The sequence below is a fragment of the Crotalus tigris genome, unplaced genomic scaffold (assembly GCF_016545835.1).
Source record: "Crotalus tigris isolate CLP2741 ecotype Arizona unplaced genomic scaffold, ASM1654583v1 scf7180000017968.19369539983:2297261, whole genome shotgun sequence".
NCBI lineage: Eukaryota > Metazoa > Chordata > Lepidosauria > Squamata > Viperidae > Crotalus > Crotalus tigris.
This window is the reverse complement of record NW_024096750.1, coordinates 1,527,279-1,551,032: the sequence shown is the minus strand read 5'-3', so window position 1 is coordinate 1,551,032 and position 23,754 is coordinate 1,527,279. Positions and strand designations below refer to the sequence as shown.

Sequence of the window (23,754 nt, the reverse complement as noted above, 5' to 3'; positions counted from 1 at the left end):
GGACAAGACAGAACTCGAATATTTCGAAATCTGGGACAAATTTTATCGTTGGTATGAATTAAGAACTGCTCGGATCTCAAGTTAATGGTATAATGTACATATAATTGTATATTTAATTGTATTTTATAGAAGGATGAGGCTTATATAGAGGTTAAGAATGATGTATTATGTTTTTGTACCATGAGAAACAAACTGTTAGGAATACTTATTCTGGAACGTCACGCTTGTCCATTTTTGTTTTAATTATATTACAAATAAAAAACTTTAAAAAAAAAAAGATGTCGACAGGGCACCTTCTCTAGGGAGAAGGGAAGAAACGGCTTCGGGGCCGGACTCCGCCTTGGCGTTGCTTTCCCTGGCCCCAAAGGTACCGGTGCGTCCGAGCTTTGGCAGCGCGCATCTGACCGGCCTGCCCATTCGCGGCGAGGGATTTACCCAAGGCGCAGCAGGAGCCGCCCCGCGAGCGCAAGTCCCTGACGGGCGCGCCCCGGAAGAGGCGTCCGAGGGACCTGCTCCTCCGCTTGGGCGGCGCAAGCCAGCGGGACGCTCCGGGCCGAGAGCGCAGCCTCCGAGAAGACGAGAGCGACGGGCGCGCCTGAGCTAACCCCGCGCGCGCAGTAGCCCGGGGGACGCTAAGCGCGCTCGGGAGCCGGCACCGTCGCCCGCCGCACTCTCCATTTCCGGGAAGGCCGCCATGGCGGCGGCCGCCGCATCCCTGGAAGACGGCCTGGAGGTCCGCCACCCAGCCTCCAAACGTAAGCGCCTCGCCGGACTGCCTCCTTGGCGTGCCCCTTGGCCCAGCGGCCGGAGAGCTGTTCCGCAGCCCGCCCCTGCGGAGGAGCCAGAGCTTCGGCACCCCTCTTCCCGCCGAAGCCAGGAATTGGGAGCGTCCTTTCCCCGCGGGAAACGCCGGCTAGGCCCCGGCAAGACCGAACGCCAATTTCTCTTGAGTCTTTCCCCACGTTCCTCTAACCCGTGGCCGGCCGGCAGCCTGTCTCATCTTCGCATCCCTTAACGTTGATTTATTTATTTACTTATTTTTGCTCTCCAGTCCATTCCTTTGGCTTCCTTGCCCCCCCCCTCCCCCAGCTAACAACACCCTGATGCAAATGGTGCAGATTCTAAAGTTTATTGCCTGTGTTGCCAATTCACGGGTGGAAACTGCTTCAATCTAGTGCAGTGTTTCTCAACCTTGACAATTTTAAGGCATGTGGACTTCAACTCCCAGAATTCCACAGCCAGCGTTGCTGGCTGTGGAATTCTGGGAGTTGAAGTCCACATGCCTTAAAATTGTGAAGGTTGAGAAACACTGATCTAGTGGCCACTTTAGGCTGGTCGGGGAAACTCCTGAGTATCCTCCACTATGTCCACCGGACACTCAGCTGAGGAGCTAGGAAGCTTGGCTCTCTCAAATTAGGCTGCTGTTGGAGCTGTCAGCCTCTATCCATTGGTACAGACTCCAACGGATAGTTAGAACTGCAGAAAAAACCATTGCAAACAGCCTGCCTTCCATGAAAGTCTTGTATATTGTGTAGGTCAGGAGGAGAGCTGATGAAATATCTACAGAGCCTTCTCACATCCTGGACATAAACTGTTTCAATTCCTCCCCTTAGGAAGCTGCTATAGGGCATTGCATGGCAAAACATCTAGACAGAGGTAGGCAACCTCGGCTCTTTTATGACTCATGGACTTCAATTCCCAGAATTCCTGAGTCAGCATCACTCTGCTGAACACCTAATCCTCACAGTATTATTTTATCTCTAAGTATATCTACCCATGTTGTATGGCTTAGTATTATTTTCATCTTCTCTACTAGCCACTCTTATTGGTATTATGATTATTATTCTGTTGCTTTGCTGTACATTGAGAGCTTCTGCACCAGAGACAAATTCTTTATGTAATCACACTTCGCCAAATAAAGTATTCTATGCTATGCTATGCTGTGCAATGCTATGCTGTGCACTGCAATGCAACTACTCTACTCTACTCTACTCTACTCTACTCTACTCTACTCTACTCTACTCTACTCTACTCATCTCATTTTCCATTCCATTCCTGCAGATTAGCTCTGGTTCCAGGAGAGGAAGAATAGCTAGTGTGACCTAGTGGCTGAATGTGGATTAGGATCAGGGGAAACGCATAGCTTTGCTTATTGTGCCCTGCACATCTTAATCAGATCACTTGATAGGCAAGCTTGAGATAAGGCTATAGATGCAAAAGTGGGATTGACAGTGGATATAACAAATGTTTTGCCGGTGTACTTTTCAGATGGCTCAGGGATGGCTAAGGCATACTTCCTCTAAAAATTATAGCAATTTAGTACAGCAAGTTGCTCGTGAGCTAGGATTCTTTTCATTTTAAAGACCATTCTCCAATATTGTTAGACAATTAGTGATCCACCTGTATGTGTGTAGTGTGGCTTTTGATGCCAAAAAGCCCTTGAAGGCTGGCATGAGGAATGATGTGAGCCAACATCTGATGCATGAATCATCATTGACCCATCTTGTGCTGGCTGTCCCTGAATTTTTGTTATCCAGAACCTTTTTCTGATTGGCAGGTTTCACCTTCCAAGATTGTTGGGCAGCAGGAGTTTCAGAGCATCCATCTGTGCTAAAAGAACTTTGTCTTCTTCTATTGAGTTGGAAATTTTTTTATGCAGCACTAGTATAAAATCACTGAACACCACTAACAATACCAAAGGACTACTGATAGATTTTAAGTATTTAACAATATAAGCACTTCACTCAGCCAGCCTTTATATACCAGTGGAACCTTTCTTGTAGTTAGCCAAATGACAATAGGCATGGGAAGTCTCTGAGATGATCTTCAGTGAACTAGAAGATGGAACTTCAAACTCAATCATCCAGATCATGGTTATCCCAAAGGTACTTTTTCAGGAGGCAATTGGACTTTCTTCTTTTTTCTTTGAAATTGTTTCTTTATGAAATTTGCCAAATTTCAATTCCACAGGAATTGGACTTTGGATGCATTCTGTATGCTACCCATGAGGTTGTTGTTATTAGTTGCGAAGTCGTGTCCGACTCATCGCGACCCCATGGACAACGCTCCTCCAGGCCTTCCTGTCCTCTACCATCTTCTGGAGTCCATTTAAGCTCACGCCTACTGCTTCAGTAACTCCATCCAGCCATCTCATTCTCTGTCGTCCCGTTCTTCTATTGCCCTCAATCTTTCCCAGCATTAGGCTCTTCTCCAGTGAGTCCTTCCTTCTTATTAGGTGGCCAAAGTATTTGAGTTTCAACTTCAGGATTTACCCATGAGGTACCTTGGTTTAAAAACTGTTGCCCTGCATTGCACTGTTTCACCAATTAAAGGTAACACACATCAACAGAAGAGTTTTAGTATAGATGGTCCTTGATTTTCAGTTAGCAACCATTCAGTGTTACAACAGACACCCCCCCCCCAAAAAAAGGTATTTATGACTACTATGGTTACATAAATACATTTATGGCTATTTGCAACTCCCATGGTCACGTGACCAGCAGCATTTACTTCCAGTTTTCTGCAAAAATGCCCCATAGTGAACAATTGTTTCACTTAACAAATTGAAATTGACTGATTGATTGAACCTTTTTTTTTTTTTTTGCACACGGCAGCGGAGGCCTAAAGTGAAAAGGTTTTATAAAACCCAGCTGAAGGCCTAGGACTGGGGCAACGGCCTGTGTGTCCACAGAGAGGTCTCTGAGTGCCGCCTCTGGCACCCATGCCATAGGTTCGCAACCACTACCTTAGGAGCTGAAAAAAACCTACAAAATCTGAAAGATTTTGCTTGATACAGTTTTGTAGCTGTTTTTGTTGGCTTGTGTTAAAAAAAAACACCTTATAAATAAAAACAAAATGCTTTCTTCAAGACCTTCTTACTCTTTTCTGTACCCAGGGAAATTTAGGCCACATTTTCTAATTTTAGATCTACAATTTATTTTGTCTGTTGCTGCATTCTGACTCTCATGCTCTGATTTTTGCTAGTAAAATGTTTTGTAGTGTTTTGATGTATTATTTTAAGCTTAAGAACATTTTTGTTAGGGAGCAAATATGGTAAATGAAATAGCATCTGTCTTAGTTATAGTAATAGTAGTAAAGTTGGAAGAGACCTTGGAGGTCATCTAGTCCAATCCCCCGCTCAGGCAGGAAACCCTACACCATTTCGGACAAATGGCTGTCCAGTCTCTTCTTAAAAACTTCCAGTGTTGGAGCATTTACTGCTTCTGGAGGCAGGCTGTTCCACTGATTAATTGTTCTCACTGTCAGGAAGTTTCTCCTTAGTTCTAGGTTGCTTCTCTCCTTGATTAGTTTCCACCCGTTGCTTCTTGTCCTGCCTTCAGGTGCTTTGGAAAATAGCTTAATTCCCTCTTCTTTATGGCAGCCCCTGAGATATTGGAATACTGCTATCATGTCCCCCCTTGTCCTTCTCTTCGTTAAACTAGACATACCCAATTCTAGCAACCGTTCCTTATATGTTTTAGCCTCCAGTCCCCTAATCAGCTTTGTTGCTCTTCTCTGTACTCTTTCTAGAGTCTCAACATCTTTTTTACATCGTGGTGACCAAAACTGGATGCAGTATTCCAAGTGTGGCCTTACCAAGGCATTGAAGAGTGGTATTAATACTTCACGTGATCTTGATTCTATCCCTCTGTTAATGCAGCCTAGCACTGTGTTGGCCTTTTTGGCAGCTGCAGCACACTGCTGGCTCATATTTAGGTGATTGTCTACTAGGACTCCGAGGTCCCTCTCACAGTTACTACTATTGAGCATGGTGCCACCTATGCTGTACTTGTGCATTTGGTTTTTCTTGTATTTCAAGAAAATACTTTCAAGTATTGGTAGTAGTAAGATGAAGGCATTACATATATAGTTAAGATTCTAATTCTCAGCACTTCCTGATGCTAAAAACATTAAGGTTGCTGCATTGCTAAAATATAAAACATTCTTTTATACTTCTGAATAGAGGAACCTGTTGTGGAAACTGCAGAAGAAGCCACAGAGCCAGCAGAAGCTGATATTAATGAACTTTGTACGGAAATGTTCACTAAAATGGCTATCTACTTAACAGGTGAACTGACTGGTGAGTTAATTTTAAATTTAATATACAATATGATTCTTTGCAAATTTTCCTGAAATCCTTAATAGGTATCAAAAAGTACTGAATTAACTTTTTTTAAAAAAGGAAATTTCAAATGGAATCAAAACATGACTGATCAATTATGTGGTGAGCCAACCCACTTTTTCCCCACTGCATCCCAAAAAAAGAGTGATGTCTGCTAATAGTTTAGCCCCATTCACTTTTGACATGCTTCTGGCTGTGGCCCAGTCTAGACAGGAAACTCTGCATTTGTCCCTTATCTTATTCCTTTCCTCTCTTAAGAAAAACTTTTCATCTGAGTGTTTCTGATGAAAGTAAAAGCCGGAAACAGCATTGATGATTTTAAGATTTATATTCCGTAATCAGGCTGAGAGAGTTATTGACCTCTTATGAACGTCATTGAAACTAAAACTGTGGTTACATTTTATAGAAGGAAAGTTTCATTTGCTTGGTTTAGTTTTTGATTCAGTCTGATATGTGAAATTTGGGTTTAGCATTTTGTGAAGCCAGCTATTTGTTGCTTATTCAATAAATAAAGCCACCTAGATTAGCCCCTTCATGAGATAAGATGGCAAATGAATTTAACAAATAAATTAAAAAATAAATCATAGTTAAAACAAGCTCTGGCATAATGCAGTGCGTGAACCCAGCTCCTCCTCTTCTATTTTTTAGCAACTAGTGAAGATTACAAACTCCTGGAAAACATGAACAAACTAACTAGTTTGAAGTATCTGGAAATGAAAGACATTGCTATAAACATAAGTCGGAATTTGAAAGACTTAAATCAGAAATGTAAGTAGAAACAAACTCTATGTTCAAACATAGGATGCTATCCTGCTTACTTGCATTTTGAAGGTATGTTAAAATACTTCCAAAAAGAATTGAATATGAAAAATGTGCAAGAAATGAAAAGCAGATCTTTAGCCAGCTTTTCCACATTGATGTGTTAATCTACAATCAGGCAATTGATCAATTTCCAAACACAACATGCCCAAAGAGTGACTGAAGAAGGCTCCAGCAAATCCAATAGCATAAGAGGCAACATATATTTTAAAATAAAACAATGGGGAACACTGATCTGTTTCTTAAGATCCAATATTCATAGTGGTGTGTATTACTCATAGGAAAAGAGGCATATCTTAGCATGCATGCACCTTTTTTTAATCTCCATTGCCCAGAATAAGATGGCAGACCACAATGAGATCCAGCAAACCATTGTCCATTAAGACTGGGCAATATGAACCAGTGGTTTAGTCCAGTAGAAAGCAGCTTCCTGTCAAGTAGCAGGTTTTTTTTTTTTTAAATCCTCAGTAAGATCTCACTTTTTTCTCTCCTTTCCCTTTTTCCATTTCCCCCAAGATGCTGCACTTCAGCCATACTTGGAACAAATCAATCAGATTGAAGAGCAAGTTGCAGCTTTGGAACAGGCTGCCTACAAGTTGGATGCGTATTCCAAGAAACTCGGTAGCTATTCCAAGAAACTCTAGTTCAGGGGTTAAAACATTTCATTGAGGGCCGCATCAGCATTGTGGTTGCCCTCAGGGGTGGTGTGGCCTACTGGGTGGGCATGGCCAGCTCTACATCATTCACGTCAAGGGTGCCTGTGGGGACCTGGGCAGGAGTGGGATAGATCTGAGGGTCTCTGGCAGAAGGGGGTGGGACCGGAGCAAGCGCCAAGGCATAGTCCATTTCTTCATTCCTCACAAAGGGTAATACTTCCCCAGCATGCACCCAGGGGGCGGGGCCAATGTGGCAGGGGCTGGTTCCTCGCTGTTTCTAGACAGTCTTGTGGAGCTAAGACTGAATGCATTTCAGCATAGATGGCCACCACAAAATTGTACATTGGCTCCCGGCCGGCCTGGGCCAGGGCCAAGGCAGCAGGGGCCGTTCCCTCACTGTTTCCAGGATGGCTTTGCAGGCCACATGAAACCAGTTCGCGGGCCACATCTGGCCCCCGGGCGTTGTGTTTGACATGTCTGCTCTAGTTATTACTATAACAGTGGTGTTAAAGTTTTGATTTTATCCATTTCCCCAAGCAAGGCCTGGAAATGTAATCTTTATAAATATACGACTAAAATGCTCATTCCTGTAACCAAAACACTGTATTTATAGGGCAAAACTTTTTGAACTTCCAATGAGATAACTTAAAGAATGTACCCAAAATCCAGAGCCCAAGATGCATTTTATGACATAAAATTATCGTAAGGCATTTATGACAATACAAAGTGTCATATATAATTTTCTGTGATAATGTTTAACTGTGTTACACAGTTCAACATGGGCTATTTTCAAGGCAGATATATCTCTGAATTTGTAAGACCTTATCAAGTACATTAGAAACTCTACTGCTATTGAAGCATTGAGGAATCTGATAAGGAAATATCTCTGATATTTCTAGTATATCTATCGAATACATAAGTTTTATCTTATGATGCCTACATCCTCACTTCTCATAGTGCAGAGAATGAGATTTGGCAATTCCCAAGCTAAGAAAAAACATTAGGCATCCGATTCAGCATTCCATAAACTTATCTGTGGAGAATAACTGGATTGTAGTCTATTTTTTCTTCTTTAGGGATTACTGCAGAGATCAAGATTATTTTCTGTTTGCAAATTAGTTCTCACCTATTCATTTATAGCCAAAAGCACTGCATACTTCACTAAACTATGGTTTATTGATCTACGGTAGTTTTTGATTCAATTCATACAAATTGCTGAGACTTACAATGTAATTTGATACAAAGCGGGAGACCTAATCTTTTTTTGACTTGGATGATGACCATGCCATCTGATTACCTGTATCCATTACTGATCTGAAGTGGAGATAGGGTAGCAAAGGATATCAGTTGGGTATGACTTAGGGAGTAAACAACAACAAGAAGAAAAAGGATGCTTTTTATTCTTATTAGTCTCTCCTGAAATAAATTCAAAGCAAAAATCAATATATAGCAATGGCTGAGAAACATAGTTTTGTATCGAGTATCTGGCACAACAGACTAAAGGCCCCAAGTTGCATTTTCATAACTATTGTTAGGATAATACATTAAATTGTGATACTTAAATACCTTAAATATTTGTATATTTGTATTGTCATCTCTCCCAGTTTCTCTTCCCTTCTCAATTATTAGTTATAAAATGACAGGACATCACTGTAGTTCCACTCTTAACCAAGGGCATCCAGGTAGTTGCGGGTGCTGCTTTAGACTTTTTTTTACACCCCACCTTCCATGGACACTTGTGTTTTTAACATAACCCTAAAAAGTAACTGTCAATAGGAGAAAGGAAGTTTTCAGCATATTCCATTATGTTTCAGGAGTTTTAAGTTTCAGGAGTTTTAAACAGACAACAAATAGCACATTAAGCACATGGCAGCTGATCCTCTCACTCTCTCTCAAGAAATTTAATTTTACAGCAAAAATAGGAAAATTTTAGATAACCAAGGAAATTTTGGATATATTCCTTCAAAAGCAGTATTGGTAGTCCTTGATTTATGACCGTAACTGAGCCCAGAATTAGAAACCTAAGTGATGCAGATCACGTGATCATACCTGATTTTACAACCTTTTTGTGGTGATCATTAAGCAAATTCCATGGTTACTAAGCGAATCCATTGTCTGTAATGGGTGGTTTTTGCCAGAAACTCACGTTTCTGGGGGGGGGGGGGGGGAAAGCCCTAAATCACAAGCCATGTGACTGCAGGATATTGCAAATAGCCATAAATGCAGGCCAGCTGCCAAGCACCCAAAATGCAATCATGTGGTGGGGGTGGTGGTGAGACATTAGAACTTTGAATCTGGGTCAAAAGTGGCCCTGGGAAGGTCTGTCATAACTTTGAATAGTCACTAAGCAACCTGTCGTAAGTCAAGGACTACTTGTGCTTCTAAGTCTTTTTAAGAAATGAAGTCAATTTGTAATCTGACATAAGTTGCTTTGTATGTATACTGAGAGCTTCATCAGCGAAGACAAATCCTTATGTGTGTAAATCATATTTGGCCAAGTAAAGTATTCTATTCCATTCCATTCTATTCTGTTGATTAATTGAAGAAATTGCCTTGAATGCACTTGGTATCAAGGTTTTGATGTCCTTTCTTCTTAAACATCACTGACTATGCTACTAGATTTACAACTAAAATGCAAATGAAATGTTTATACTAAGATTATGTTTTTGTCCTTTACAGAAGCAAAGTACAAAAAATTGGAAAAGCGATGAAAGAAGGCTCTTAAACAGCTTCTAGATTTACATGAGTTTTTTCCAGGAAGCCATACCCAAGATTTCTGCTATTGAACTTCTGAAACAGAATTTATGCCTCAGCAATGCATTTGGACTAGAACAACCTAAGAACTTTCAAAAGCAGCAGAGGCTACACAAGTCTAAGAATAAATTACTTTTGTTATTGTAGAATCTATTCCCTTTTTACTATTTTGATATTTATTTTACTGAACATAGAAGTCTCTCTTAACTGCTTCAATTCTTTATGTAACATGTTTCTCTCTGCTTAGATATGGAGCAAGAAATTGGTCACTTCTGCACTCTATAAATCCTTTCACTTGTAAATCAAGATTTGTTGCCTCCTGGTTGCCACTAAAATACCATTGCTTTGCTAAAAATATATTCCCTGGCCTTGTTTTATACTTTTAGTTTTGATTAATAAATCCAGAAAGAAGTCTGACTTCATTCATTCAGAATTTGAATCACATGAGGCTTAACTATTAGCCCAAATTTAGGTGAATGTATACAAGAACTCTGATATGCTATCAGCACTTACCTGCATGGGTTGAAGAAAAGTGAAAGTTCCATAATTATAAAATTTATTGATTTCAGTAGGACCAATGAATTGCTAGAATGTCAGCTGCTATTAAAACCTAACTCAGAAATATAAAGATACAAAATGAAAGTGGTTGAAATTGATAATGTTGGTGTGAGTCATATCATTGTTCCCACTATTACAATTTTAGCTCCTTTGGCAGCTAAAACTTTCAAAGTGAATGTTGCTGGTTGAGGCTGGAGGTCTTCCTATGAACATGCAAGAAATGGTAAATGCTTGTATGGTTTAATAGCTAATATTGGCGTCCTAACCATAATGTTGACATCACAATTTCAATATTTTCTGTAATAATGTTTTTCCTGTGACATAATCAGCCATGTTTTCCACTCTAGTTTCAAAGAAATCAAGAATCTTCACAAGAATTATAATGCATGGGAAGGCAGTAAGTAATTTGTAAACAGCCACATGTCAAATATATTCAGCACCAGGGCCTGCTCTAAGAGGAAGAAGCCATTTCAGGAGGGAAGAGAACAGAAAAATGGCAACCAGGCTTATTACCATACCTGCATAAACCAGAAACAGCAGGTTTATTTGTTATTTCTAGGATGCTGCCAAAGTTTCCTGGCCTCATTAAAATTCCTGGATGTCATAATTCCAGGTGGTGATCACAATACATGCCTCCCCACTTACAAAACTGGTAGTAAGATGGAAAGAAGGCAAGTTTTCCCCCTGGTTTAAATGGGGCTGGGGAGGGTGCTGGGTTCAGAGGCTAATCTGAAGATGAGGATGAAGAAGGAAGGGTCTGGAGAACGCCGCCTCGTTGATTTGCAGATGACCCCAGGAGCGCATGAACCATGTCTCCGGGCAGATGACTGCTGTTCTCTGAAGACCAGGAGTGGAGTATTTAAAGCAGGGGTCTTCAGACTTGGCCCTTTTATGACTTGTGGACTTCAACTCCCAGAATTCCTCAGAATTCACTTCATACAGGGGTCCTCAACCTTGGCAACTTTATGACTTGTGGACTTCAACTCCCAGAATTCACTTCATAAGTAGGACTTGCTCCCTCGTTCTAGAGCAGGGGTCCTCAACCGTGGCAACTTTATGACTTGTGGACTTCAACTCCCAGAATTCCTCAGCCAGCAAAGCTGGCTGAGGAACTCTGGGAGTTGAAGTCCACAAGTCATAAAAGGGCCAAGTTTGAAGACCCCCCCCCCGTGATAAGTTCTGGAGAATTCCTTTCTTTCAGCAACAACCGGATTGCCTGCTGAGCTCCTCTGCGGAGCCCCCCCCCCCGGCGCCAGCCTGACGAAGCCCTTCTTGCTTTTCCGCCCTCTCCAGCACCGAAGGAGGCCGGCTGGTGGAATCCGCCTGCGCGCAGGGCCCCAAACCCAAAAGCGAGGGACTTTTCCAACTCGCCCTCCCGCAGTCCGGATCCTCTTTCGGGACCCCTGCGGGGGGGGGGCGGAGGCGGCGGCTTTCGCGCGAGGCAAGGGCGACTTCTCGCAAGAGCGAAAAGCGCGCGAGTTTCCTTTGGGCGGAACTGGGCGGTCGCTCCTCGTGTGCCGCCGGATCCGGAGCGTGAGTGGCGGAGAGTGGAAGGGCGCGCGGGTAGCCATGCCGTCCGAGAGCAGCAGCAGCAGCAGCGACCGAAGTGCAGGTAACGCGGAGTTGCTTCGCCCCTCTCGCTGCGCGCGTTGCGCCGGGACAGAAAGAGCGCTCGGGCGGGCGAAGGGAGCCAAGCCTCTCCCCCACCATTGTTTTCCTTGCAGAGTCTCCGATGGCCGATCTGGGCGAAGCCGGAGCAGAGGATGCAACGCCGGTGATCACCCCGGCCATGCAGCAGGAGGAGGAGCGCTTGGAGGCGGAGGGCAGAGAGAAGGAGCGGCAGAGGATGGAGAAGGTGCGTGCCCCCAGCAGGAGGCCCGCTGTGTGTACACACACACACACACACACACACACACACACACACACACACCTACCTACTCTGGGCGGCCGGGTGATCAAGCAGGAACACACACACACACACAAACCTACTCTCTGGGCGGCCGGGTGCTCAAGCAGGAACACAGACACACACACACACACACACACACACACACACACACACACACACACACACACACACACCCCTGGGCGGCCAGGTGCTCAAGCAGGAACACACACACACACACACACACACACACCCCTGGGCGGCCAGGTGCTCAAGCAGGAAGGCGGGCTCGGCCGGGTGCCGCGGCTGAGCTACGCGGGGATGAGGGTCCGCAACAGGTGGCGACCCGCGCTGAGTTTGAAAGGAGCGGAAGGCGCCTCAGCATCGGCGCTCCGGAGAGATGGCGGTCCCAGTTCCCATCCAATGAGGGGGACCACCGTTCCTGGGATATTGGTTTCGCCCTCGAAGTGCGCCTACTTAGAAACTTTTTCTAACCTTAAATCGGAATCTAGCATTTTAACTTGCCCTCTAGAACAGGGGTCTCCAACCTTGGCAACTTTAAGACTCGTGGACTTCAACTCCTAGAATTCCTCAGCCAGCAAAGCTGGCTGAGGAATTCTGGGAGTTGAAGTCCACGAGTCTTAAAAGTTGCCAAGGTTGAGGACCCCTGCTCTAGAACGAGGGAGCAAGTATTGTTCATGAAGTGTTTCAATATTCCCCTTAACATTGTTTTTCCTCGAGGATAGACAAATATGGTTCCTTCTTACACTCGGGACAGGCTGCACTACTCAAGGTGGGACAGGGCATTCTGTAAAAGCTCTTTAGATTTTTTTTTTCATTAAAATTTTATCCAGACTTTATTTTTGGTCCAGTTTTTTTTCTACACAATACAGGGATCCTTTTTTTTTTTAAATGTTTTATTTGTAAAATTTTGTAAAAAGTATGCAAATAAAATTAATTAAAGCTCCTTTAACTCCACCCACTGATTACAAGCCTAGGTTTTCTCTTACCTAATTTTAGAAATGTAGGAAAATTATTATTTTTATTCATTTATTCAGTCAATGACCAGCAACATAAAATAATAAAAAGGGAAATAAAAGACAATTACAATCATGATCGATAGGGAGAAATTATATATTGGCAACTAGAAAATAAATCAAATATGGTATACTCTGGACACCCTTATTACAATAATATAACATGTTTATCTGACACTAATGTATCTAATACGATAAAACTATGCATTAAAATATATGTAGGAAATTCAGAGCAGAGCACTAGAAATATAATGTAAAAAATTTCCTATCATAACCTGGAGAAATTTAAATTGCAGATTTTCTTGGGTGAGTAAAAACCTGTATTTTCCATCGGATCCTTGAATAAAATCGTAGGACTGAACTATTTAAATTTCGTTTAGGTTTATCTGGTGAAAGATAATACCAACTTTTATATTCCGATAGTATGGTTAGTTAATGTTGATATTTATAATTGATTACTTTTTTTCTTACAGGCTTACATGAATCGGGACAGAGACTCAAATGAAATGCGTTACAAGAGACTTCAACACTTGCTTGAAAAAAGCAACATCTACTCAAAGTTCTTGCTGACTAAAATGGAACAGCAGCAATTGGAGGTTAGCAGCCTTTAAAATTAAACGCTAGATGTACCTATCTAATAATACATTTTAGATAAAGCTTTCATAATGTCATCATAATCTGTCATTGTGATTAAAAGCATCTTAAGTTCTGATCACTTTTATTTGATTTCATGGCATAGTTTCAGCCTAATATAAATGAGTCCACTTGTATTTGTGTGTGTATTTGTGTATATACACAACAGCTGCATATGCATACATACATGACAAAGCTAGTTTGGCTTTGGTTAAAGGGAGATTTGAGTTTCATTCTCTTTCAGTTCTAGGAAGAAGGCATTGGCAAACCACTTCCAAACAGTTGCCTAGAAGACTTATCCATGTAGTTACCAGGACTCAAGTCAGACTCAAATTGTGTGTGTGTGTGTGTATACACACTCAAAGTCACTATTTTTGTGACTACTAGCAAAGTTAATTATTTGACTTGTTTACTTCAGTCAAAAAACATTGCTATGGAGTACAACATTTTAGCATACCAATAGGCATTTTGTAGTATTGAAAATAGCGAATTAGAATCGAACTGCAACATAATTGAGATTATTTGAAAAAAGGAAAGAAAAATAAAAACATTTTCCTAATGGAAAGACTGAACATTTTATAAATTGATTAGCCAATCCTGTGGCACATTGAGCCTCCCATTGAGAGAAGGGTAATACATTCTGATGTAACCAGAATGAACATTAATTTTTAGGTTGACCATATTTTTTTACTCCAACGCTGGGGACTCCAGTGATCATCTGAGAAGGGTATATAATATCATAAGTAGAAAAACAATTGTAGTGGCAAATAAACTTCAATACTAAGGCAATATTTACTTGTCTAAACAGAAAGATCTTGGGGGAAAGAGGCAAAAATAGTAATGGGAGCCTGAGCAAATTCTGACTTTCTACCACTTCCCCATTAACTTTGCTTGTGGAAAACTGGTAGGAAGAGTCAGAAATCACAATAATGTGACTGTGAGGACTCTGATGGCCATAACTTTGCAAATAAAATGTCTGAATATTATGGAAATTGTGAGTCCCCAATTTTTATACATTCTTTAAGAGCAGATTTGAAATGCATTGTTTAAGCTGATTTGAGGGTACAAGTGACAAACAGAAGAACATAATGAGACTTTTAAAATATATAGCTATTGATAGAAACCCTGTTAATGTTAATTTTTGCATAAAAGCAGATAGCAATTTCTGATTGCTTATTTTAAAAAATGTAAAATTGTTACATGTTGCATTCTTTGGTAGTAATGTTCAATGAGTTATTTCTGCTTGTTAAGTGCTTTTGAAGAATTCAAGAAGCTTTTCACAGGTTTGCTGCTTATGTGTTTCAAATGAGGGCCAATATAGTTTAATCCAACATTAACAAAAAGCTTTGAACCCATTCAGGCAATCAAATCTGAGCACTTGTTTGAGGCACAAATCCAAATTAAAGAATTTTAAGTGAATGGGCAGTAGGAAGGGCATGGTAGAGATGGCATTAGTGGTGGTGCAAGCATAGCTATGAGAAGTTGAATAAATCAAGAAGGAAAAGGTTAGTTTTCAAGAAATGCAATTGTTCTACTCTATCAGAATCCAAACAGTCTCTCACTGGAGATCACAGCCTTGTGAACCTATTATGCGTTACCCATCCTCAGATGAATTGTATGAGGAAGGCTACATAAACATAGGATGCAAGAGTGCATGTAGCCTTAGCAAGCTGATGCTGAGCTGCTAAGACTTTTGAGCTAGAGTCAGAAAGAACCACCTAGATGTAGCACCATATCTAATCTATAAACAGCTGCTTATGCCTGAGTTGAATGGTCAATTTCTTTCAGTTCTCTTACAGCGCTTAGAAAAAAGTCAAATAGGACAACATTCTTAAGCTGTCATGAAACTGTACAAATGAGGGGCACAGAACGAGGATGAGGATGCCGGAGCTCCATTTTTCAGGCTTTCAGATCTTATCCTAACTCATATTATGGCATTATGAGTTTATGTATGATTCCTTGGAATTCCAGTGTTCTGATTAAAAGTTTCTATTTATTAGTCTGGCTTTAATTTTTTCCTCATCTTACAAAAAGTTTAGCTGCTTAACCAGTAGCTAAGCACTATGTTTTGTTATTGTCACAAAGCCTCTGGTTCACGGCCTTGTTATCTTGCCTTCCACTGTAAGCAGAACCTAATGTACTATTGCATTGTTGTTCTACTATGATATCCTTGATTCTCACTTTTTGTTCCTGTCTTTTCTGTTCTGGATTGATAAAGGACTTTGTGCTATTGGAATATTTTTCCTTCTGAAATATCAGTTCTGGTCTATTGTTCTGTTTACCCTACTGTTCCAGGAATCTAATAGGGCCTTTTCCGGCTAACAGATTTTATTAAAAGACCAAAGCATTTTTTGGACTGCAGCTCACTTGGCCAGATATAGATTGGCTAGACCAGACTTGTCAAACTTGCTACATCACGTGACATCGAGCAACATATCAGGACTGTTTTGCCATTGCTGGTAATGGGGTGGGCGCGGCTTCTGCATGACGCATCTGGCCTGCGGGCCGGCAGTTTGACACCCCTGGACTAGACCACAGAAACTCGTCACGTGACGTGTTGCAACTTTTTTTGCATTGCCAGAGCTGAGCGCGGCCTCTGTATGATGCAACTGGCTGGTGGGCTGGCATTTTGATACCCCTGGGCTAGACTGATATAAGATTTAAATTAGGGGGAAAGGACGGGAAGACAAGTTGGTTATGCAGATGCAAGTTACATATGAGACAAATTATAAGCATCTTGTCGGTTACTGTCAGCTATATGGAAAGTTGCTCTTTATTGCCACCAAGAGACTATATTCAAGAACAGCTTCCATGAGCATTCTCCATCCATGCTAGAAAAAAACTTCTTAAATTGAATGTTTCATTCCAAATGCTACCTAAACCAATTAAGATACTCACTATTAAAGTGAAAATAGTCTTAGGTACCAAAGCAGAGGTACATCAAATTTTGAAGTTCACTTACTTGTTGCATAAAGAAACAACTGATTTGTAAAAAAAAATATGTTTTAGGAGCAACAGAAGAAAGAAAAACTTGAAAGGAAAGGAACATTGAATACTGCAAAGGTAAAATCAACATTAAATGTTAGATAATTATGAATAAGCACTCTATTCAAATTGTTACTGATGCATTCTTTGTTCAGACTACTTATCCTTTGAGGGGTAATTGAAAAGCATGCATTGTGCTATATATATACTCAAATCAAATCCGTGATATCAAGATGTTTGTAATGTGAATATTCCTCCTCAGTGGCAGTTTCTTCTGTCTAACGGGTTAGTCTGAGATGTTTGAAATGTATGGATTGTACTCTTAGAAAGAGGGATTGTACTCTTAAAATGAGTCCAAGGAAGTATCTGTGGAGAAGACTTTTGAAAACTGATTTAAATTTATGTACAAAAATTATAAATACCCAACTTTGTTGCAAGTAGAGATACAGTAAATTATCTTGTTTCTATTTTGCAGCAATCTAGCTTAGAGAAATAACATAGTTTTGGCCAGGAGTCTTAAAATCAATTGTGCAAAATGAATGAAATTACAACTGTGAATTATTATGTAAACAAATATTAACATTAAAATTATTTTGTTCTCAATGTTTTGGTTTATAGAATGAAAAACTAAATGATCAGAAAGATCAGAAAATCGGTAAGTTTGATTAAAGACCAAAACTATTTTGTTACATATCTAGAAATTTTGGGTACTGAAATCAATACTTTATATTCTTATAGTTAAAAAGAAGAGAGTTCGAGAAGACAGAACATACAATATTTCTGATGTAATTTCAAAAGAGGTAAATTGCATAAATACAAATCCACAAAATATTACTGTTAAGGGATTCAAAGAGAAATTTTATTTATTTATTAAATGTATATAGCTGCCCATCTCACAGTTGTGAATTGTTCAATCGTTTTATTTTTTCATTTCTCCACAGGAAATTTTGTTAGCAGCCAAAAAAAGCAGAATTGAAAACAATGAGGTATATTTGAAGTTTTGAATACTGCTGTTATTATATGTTACCCTCTGATATTTATTTCTAAAACTTTCCTTTAAGAATTTTAAATATTGACTTTAGAAGCACTATGAATTTAAAATAATTTCAGGAGAGTGTTTGGAATTAGAGTACCAACTAAGCATGTTTCTTTTTCTCTGCTAATTGTCTAAAAACAAATGGAAAGCAATGGTAAAACACTCCCCATATAGCTGCAAAGAAAACGACATGTACCGTGTGTGTGTGTGTGTGTGTGTGTGTGTGTGTGTGTGTGTGTGTGTGTGTGTGTGTTTGTTTAAAGCACTCTGGACGTCCCCAACAGTTGAGCTTGATTCAATTAGTACTTTTTTGTAATCATAAAAGGTTAGTATTTGAAGGGAATGGCAGCAGCATGTATTAAACTGATTGTAATCCTGAAAATAATTAAAAATATTCTCTTATATGCATAGGTGCAAATGCCATCTTTAAAGAAGGGGTGGGGAGTGTCATTCTGTAATATAACAAAACATGACTTCATTGTGATGTTGGCTTGTTTAAGGGGCAGCGTACCTAAAGCCTCTGCATTTCCTATCATGTTAAGAAAATGAGAATTTGTTTTGTTTAGGTTTTTTAAAATTTTAAATAAGCCTGTATTCAGTTCTGGGAAGCTCGGGGAGGGGGGAGGGAGGGGGGGGTTGGGAGGGATTGGGTGAGGGTTGGTCGTTTATTTGTAAAACTTTTAAAAAATTTTCAATAAAAAAAAAAGAAAATGAGAATTTGTCTATTCTGAAGAAGCTTTCAGGAGCAGGGTAGGAATGCTGATGTGCAAATGTGCCTTTTGTTAATTCTGAGAGCTGTGAATATCGATGGAAAACTGTTTTAGTTTGGTCATTGTACTATATTTTGTAGGGAAGAGAAGAAAATTTGTTTCAAAAAAAAATATCTGTGACTTCTTTCATTTGCTGCATTTCCTCATAATAATAATCACATAACAATGAAATGCAGTGTCTGCAACATCTTTCCAATTATACCAAGCTACGTGAATACTGATATAAATGATTCTTATAATCATTGGAAATTCATGTTATAATTTACAGCACAACTTGAATTTAGACCAGTTTTTATTAGTAGTTGAGTTTCTTTTATAAGTATGGTAATGTATTGACTTTGTCTGGCTTATGTAACAACCCTGAAATAACTTACATAACTGATTGCATAAAAACTTGGCAAAAAATAAAAATAATAATATTGCCTATGTCTTTTCTTCTGTAGCTTGAAAGCAATCCACCCAAACTGTGTGCAGAAGAAATCCAGACTAATGGGGATTCAAACAGCATCATTAAGGATAGATTGGCACAAGTGATGCGACACAGTGCCAAGCATTTTGTTGATCCAAAACGAAAGTTTAAAGGACAGCCAGTACCTTTCCAGCAACCAAAACTTTTCACTGGAGGAGTGATGAGGTGGTATCAAGTTGAAGGCATGGAATGGCTTAGGGTATGAGTTTATTCTTTCTTATATAATCATATTTGGCTAGGTCCTTAGCAGTTAATCATGATAATGATTTCAAATAGAGGCATTTCACTCTCTGAAAAGATTCAGCTTTCTTGGAATAACTAAGTCAATTAATGCATTGTTATTCCTCCTCCTGTGTTTACTGGCCAGATTTTCATCTGAAGTTCAGTGACTTCAAGTGGGTGGCTACCAGAGAAACGGATTTTTGTGTGATCAAGATTGAAAAAGACTTGCTTGGCTCCACGTTGTGTTTTTTTGTTTTTTGTTTTCAGTGTAAAAAGATTTTTTTATTTTGTTGGGGGCGTTTGAACAATTATTTTGGTTGGTTTTGAATGTTAGCAACTTTATTAATTAAATGAGAGCCATGTAATGGTTAAGGCACCAGACTAGAAATCAGGAGACTGATTTAGGTGGGACCTCTTTTGGTGACCTTGAACCATTCGCTCTCCCTCTCTCAGCCTTATGCTGGCTCATATTTAGGTGATTGTCTACTAGGACTCCGAGGTCCCTCTCACAGTTACTACTATTGAGCATGGTGCCACCTATGCTGTACTTGTGCATTTGGTTTTTCTTGCCTAAATGTAGAACCTTGGTTTTTTCACCATTTTCACTTTTGAAATCTTGCCACAAAAACTAGGGAATGTCCAGGCAGTCACCAAGAGTCGACACTGATTCAAAGGCACGTGCATACACACACACACACACACACACACACACACACACACACACAAAACCCCAACCACTATCCACCTGATTAGCTTTTATGTTGTTGCCAGAATTATTGCTGTTCTTGATTTTATCTTTCTGGTACAAATAAATGGTTGACAAAGTTTAACTTTTAAGTGGCTTAATGTAGTAATAGTAATAAAGTTGGAAGGGACCTTGGAGGCCATCTAGTCCAACCCCCTGCTCAGGCAGGAAACCCTACACCATTTCGGACAAATGGCTGTCCAGTCTCTTCTTAAAAACTTCCAGTGTTGGAGCATTTACTGCTTCTGGAGGCAAGCTGTTCCACTGATTAATTGTTCTCACTGTCAGGAAGTTTCTCCTGAGTTCTAGGTTGCTTCTCTCCTTGATGAGTTTCCACCCGTTGCTTCTTGTCCTGCCTTCAGGTGCTTTGGAAAATAGCTTAATTCCTCTTCTTTATGGCAGCCCCTGAGATATTGGAATACTGCTATCATGTCCCCCCTTGTCCTTCTCTTCGTTAAACTAGACATACCCAATTCTAGCAACCGTTCCTTATGTGTTTTAGCCTCCAGTCCCCTAATCATCTTTGTTGCTCTTCTCTGTACTCTTTCTAGAGTCTCAACATCGTTTTTACATCGTGGTGACCAAAACTGGATGCAGTATTCCAAGTGTGGCCTTACCAAGGCATTGTAAAGTGGTATTAACACTTCACGTGATCTTGATTCTATCCCTCTGTTAATGCAGCCTAGCACTGTGTTGGCCTTTTTGGCAGCTGCAGCACACTGCTGGCTCATATTTAGGTGATTGTCTACTAGGACTCCCTCTCACAGTTACTACTATTGAGCATGGTGCCACCTATGCTGTATTTGTGCATTTGGTTTTTCTTGCCTAAATGTAGAACCTTGCTTTTTTCACCATTAAATTTCATTTTGTTAGTTAGTGCCCGGTTGTAAAGAACATTAACATTCCAGGTTTATTGCTTAAAAATAAATCACAACAGAACAACAGAGTTGGAAGGACTTTGGAGATCTTCTAGTCCAACCCCCTGCTCAAGCAAGAGACCCTATACCAGGCATGTCAAATTCGCGATGTCACGTGACTTTTTTCCCCATTGCCGGCAATGGGGTGGACGCGGTTTCGACATGATGCATTCGGCCTGCAGGCCGGCAGTTTGACATGCCTGCCCTATACCATCCCCAGACAAATGGTTGTCCAGTCTCTTACATGGTAGCCTTAAGGATCCCTTCTGGAAAATGGTGGCCGGAAAGTTCTTTCTAGACATTCGTTTGTGTCTTAGTAGTGCAAGGAAAGAATATTTTCTTGAAGTATCCTCAAGTTGCCAGAATTGTACCAAATTGTAGCCATTATTTTCAAGCCGTTTGGAGCACAGACATCCTTCTGTGCCTTGGATAATTCAAGTTAGAATTTCAGTTTCAGGTCTATTGTTATCTAGTCTTAGTTAAAATAACTCAACATGGTTGGATTCTTTAAGGCAGGTAAGGACATGCAGCTGGTAGCTAATGAAACAAAGATGATTAGGAGGCTGGAGGCTAAAGCATGGATGAAAGGTTGCAGGAATCTGTATGTCTAATCTAGTGAAAAGAAGGACTAAGGGTGACATCATAGCAGTGTTTCAATTTTGAAGAGCAGCTCAAAGAAGAGAGGGTCAACCTATTTTTCCAAAGCACCAGAAGGCAAAACAAGAAATAATGGATGGAAACCAATGAAGGAGAGAAGCAACCCAGAACTAAAGAGAAATTTCCTAACAGTGAGAACAATTAACCAGGGGAACAACTTGCCTTCAGAAGTTGTGGGTGCTCCATCAGTCCATCATCTGAAATGCTATAGGGTCTCCCACTTGAGTAGGGAGTTGGACTAGAAGACCTTGAAGGTCCCTTCCAACTCTTGTTATTCTGATGCCAGAGCTGATTCTTAATAAAGTGATACTATTACCCCCACCCCAATATTCCTATTGGGGAAAGGCTGTCATTGTATGAGTCTACAAAGGTTATCTTACTACTTTTCCCAGTTGAGAAGTGTGATCAGGTCAAGAAAACTGATATTAAGGCCTGCAACCATTTTCTGTGACTGAGGTCCCCAACCTTTTGGGCACCAGGGACCGGTTCTGTGGAAAGAGATTTTTTCCACGGACCGGAGGGGGTGTGCTTTTGTGTGCTGCCTGTATCCTGCGGATGGGGCTTTGCTTGCTTGTGCAGACCAGATGCTGGCATGCTCTATGAAATAGTACAGTGGTTCTCAACCTTTTTAATGCCATGACCCCCAACCGGTCGTAAGTCGAGGACTACTCAACTGGTGCAGCACCGTTTGCAGAATGGGACTTTTGGCGGGCTCAGCAGGGCAGAGACAGCCTGGACAATTCCTATTGGCTTTTGAAAGCCAATAGAATTAGACTCTATTCAAGAGCCAATAGAATAAAAGGGAGTAGCACAGCTAAGGAAAAGGGGGATAAAATGGCAGACTGCGTTGTTTGGCGACCCCCGTGAAATGGTCATTCGACCCCAAATGGGGTCCCGACCCACAGGTTGAGAACTACTGATATAGTAGGTTAATTTTACTTTGCTTCTCTTGGAGCCCATTGTCGTATATTTATGAATAATAAAAGCCTTCACCATTAGCCTTAAATAGAGGAAGAAAATACTAATGTTTAACACAAAGTTATTTTTTTACAAACAAGCAGCTCCAAAGTGCCAGTTGGAAATATCTAGGTATGTTTTTGGTTGAAGACCAAATATTGAAAATAGAATGCATGGAGGGCAGAAATATTTCCCTTAAGAAAGAATTCTACAGTTGAGTTACTACAACCCAAATGGCCGTCTTCCGGTCATTGCATGGAGATTACTCACCAGATGATTTTAGTGTATGGGTTGCAGGATAGTAGTCCTGAGCGAGAACATCTTGAGTATTTTTAAAACACTAGAACTTCCCAAATAATCTTTTGTGAAGGTAAATGGAAACACATAGAAAACATGGAAATCCATAGATAACAAGTAAAATAATTCTAAGTCAACATCCAGAGATTCTTTAGTAATAGAGAGAAAGCGAAATTAATTAGAATTTGTTGCTTGGTTAAAATGTTTTCCTATAGCTTTCCATTTTTTTAAAAAATCTGTTATTTACAATAAAATACAGATATTTAAATATTAAACTAAAATAATAAAAACATTCATAAAAAGATAGTAAAATATACCATAGATTGTGGCAAAATAACTATCCTCTGATTTGCCTGTAAGCTTGAAAGCTCATGAAGTTAGCCTTTGTTATTAATAATCAGGTCTTCCTGATTATTGTGTCTTGTGTTCATCTAGTCACCAAACAGATTAAATGAACATTTGGGTTCATTTTGCATCAAACAGATTAAATGAACATTTGGGTTCATTTTGCATCAAGGCGTTCACGTTTCAATTTTTATCCAGTCGTGTAATTGAAATATATGTCATCCCGACTTTACCACGAAGCAAGGGATTACAGGGTCATGAAAAGGAAAAAAAAATGTAATTGAAGTGTTTGTATATGTGTGTGTATTTCTGTGCAGATGCTCTGGGAAAATGGCATCAATGGTATTTTGGCTGATGAAATGGGCTTAGGGAAGACTATCCAGTGTATTGCAACAATTGCCTTGATGGTGGAGAGAGGAGTTGCTGGACCATTTCTGATATGTGCGCCCCTATCCACACTTCCTAACTGGATTGCTGAATTCAAAAGGTTTACACCAGAGGTGAGATTTTTTTTTTTAATGGTAAACTTGTTTTAGAAGCTATTATGGTTGATTACACAGTCAGTCTCTTTTCCGTCCTTTTCTTGGTCTTTCATGTAGCCCAGTTTGGTTTCTTCAGAACTCAGTAAGCCTTCATGATATACTAGTTTCAGTGCATTTTTTTTTTTTTGCTGTCCTTGAACCATTCCGCACCCAGCCATTTTCCTTGTCTGTCAGTGTTGCTGCATGGATGAAGGGCATGATTTGAGTCATTATTTTTCTGGTCTTCCTATCCAGGGCTTTTAGTTCTGCTTGAATCCAGGTCATTATTCCATCTGTGTATCCAATGACTGAAATTGCCGAAATGTTAATTGCCTTAATAATATTTCCTTCACTGAATTTGCCCTTTAA

General features: G+C 40.3%; 2 protein-coding genes across 2 annotated transcripts in view; both read left to right on the top strand.

Annotated features, from left to right (window-relative positions):
* The first annotated feature begins 479 nt into the window (after positions 1-479).
* BLOC1S2 (biogenesis of lysosomal organelles complex 1 subunit 2) lies at positions 480-9,762 on the top strand. Its single transcript, XM_039345632.1, has 5 exons — positions 480-755; positions 4,964-5,080; positions 5,771-5,890; positions 6,458-6,562; positions 9,277-9,762. The coding sequence occupies exons 1-5, from the start codon at positions 695-697 to the stop codon at positions 9,306-9,308; spliced, it is 435 nt and encodes a 144-aa protein (XP_039201566.1). The 5' UTR covers positions 480-694; the 3' UTR covers positions 9,309-9,762.
* A 1,408-nt stretch (positions 9,763-11,170) lies between these two features.
* The window catches only part of HELLS (helicase, lymphoid specific), a 48,219-nt gene continuing 35,635 nt past the window's right edge, over positions 11,171-23,754 (top strand). The window contains exons 1-9 of the mRNA XM_039345630.1: positions 11,171-11,521; positions 11,634-11,764; positions 13,305-13,427; positions 16,474-16,527; positions 17,068-17,104; positions 17,188-17,249; positions 17,391-17,435; positions 18,699-18,923; positions 23,182-23,364. Coding sequence (XP_039201564.1) covers positions 11,479-11,521; positions 11,634-11,764; positions 13,305-13,427; positions 16,474-16,527; positions 17,068-17,104; positions 17,188-17,249; positions 17,391-17,435; positions 18,699-18,923; positions 23,182-23,364 — 903 coding nt within the window. The 5' untranslated portion in view covers positions 11,171-11,478. The remainder of the gene's footprint in view (positions 11,522-11,633; positions 11,765-13,304; positions 13,428-16,473; positions 16,528-17,067; positions 17,105-17,187; positions 17,250-17,390; positions 17,436-18,698; positions 18,924-23,181; positions 23,365-23,754) is intronic.

What these genes read in the sequence shown, in the direction of transcription:
- BLOC1S2 (XM_039345632.1), top strand. Translation starts at nt 695, where the DNA reads ATGGCGGCGGCCGCCGCATCCCTGGAAGACGGCCTGGAGGTCCGCCAC. An exon ending in CCGCCACCCAGCCTCCAAAC is followed by an intron (nt 756 to 4,963) that starts GTAAGCGCCTCG and finishes ACTTCTGAATAG; the next exon opens with AGGAACCTGTTGTGGAAACT. An exon ending in TGCGTATTCCAAGAAACTCG is followed by an intron (nt 6,563 to 9,276) that starts GTAGCTATTCCA and finishes TGTCCTTTACAG; the next exon opens with AAGCAAAGTACAAAAAATTG.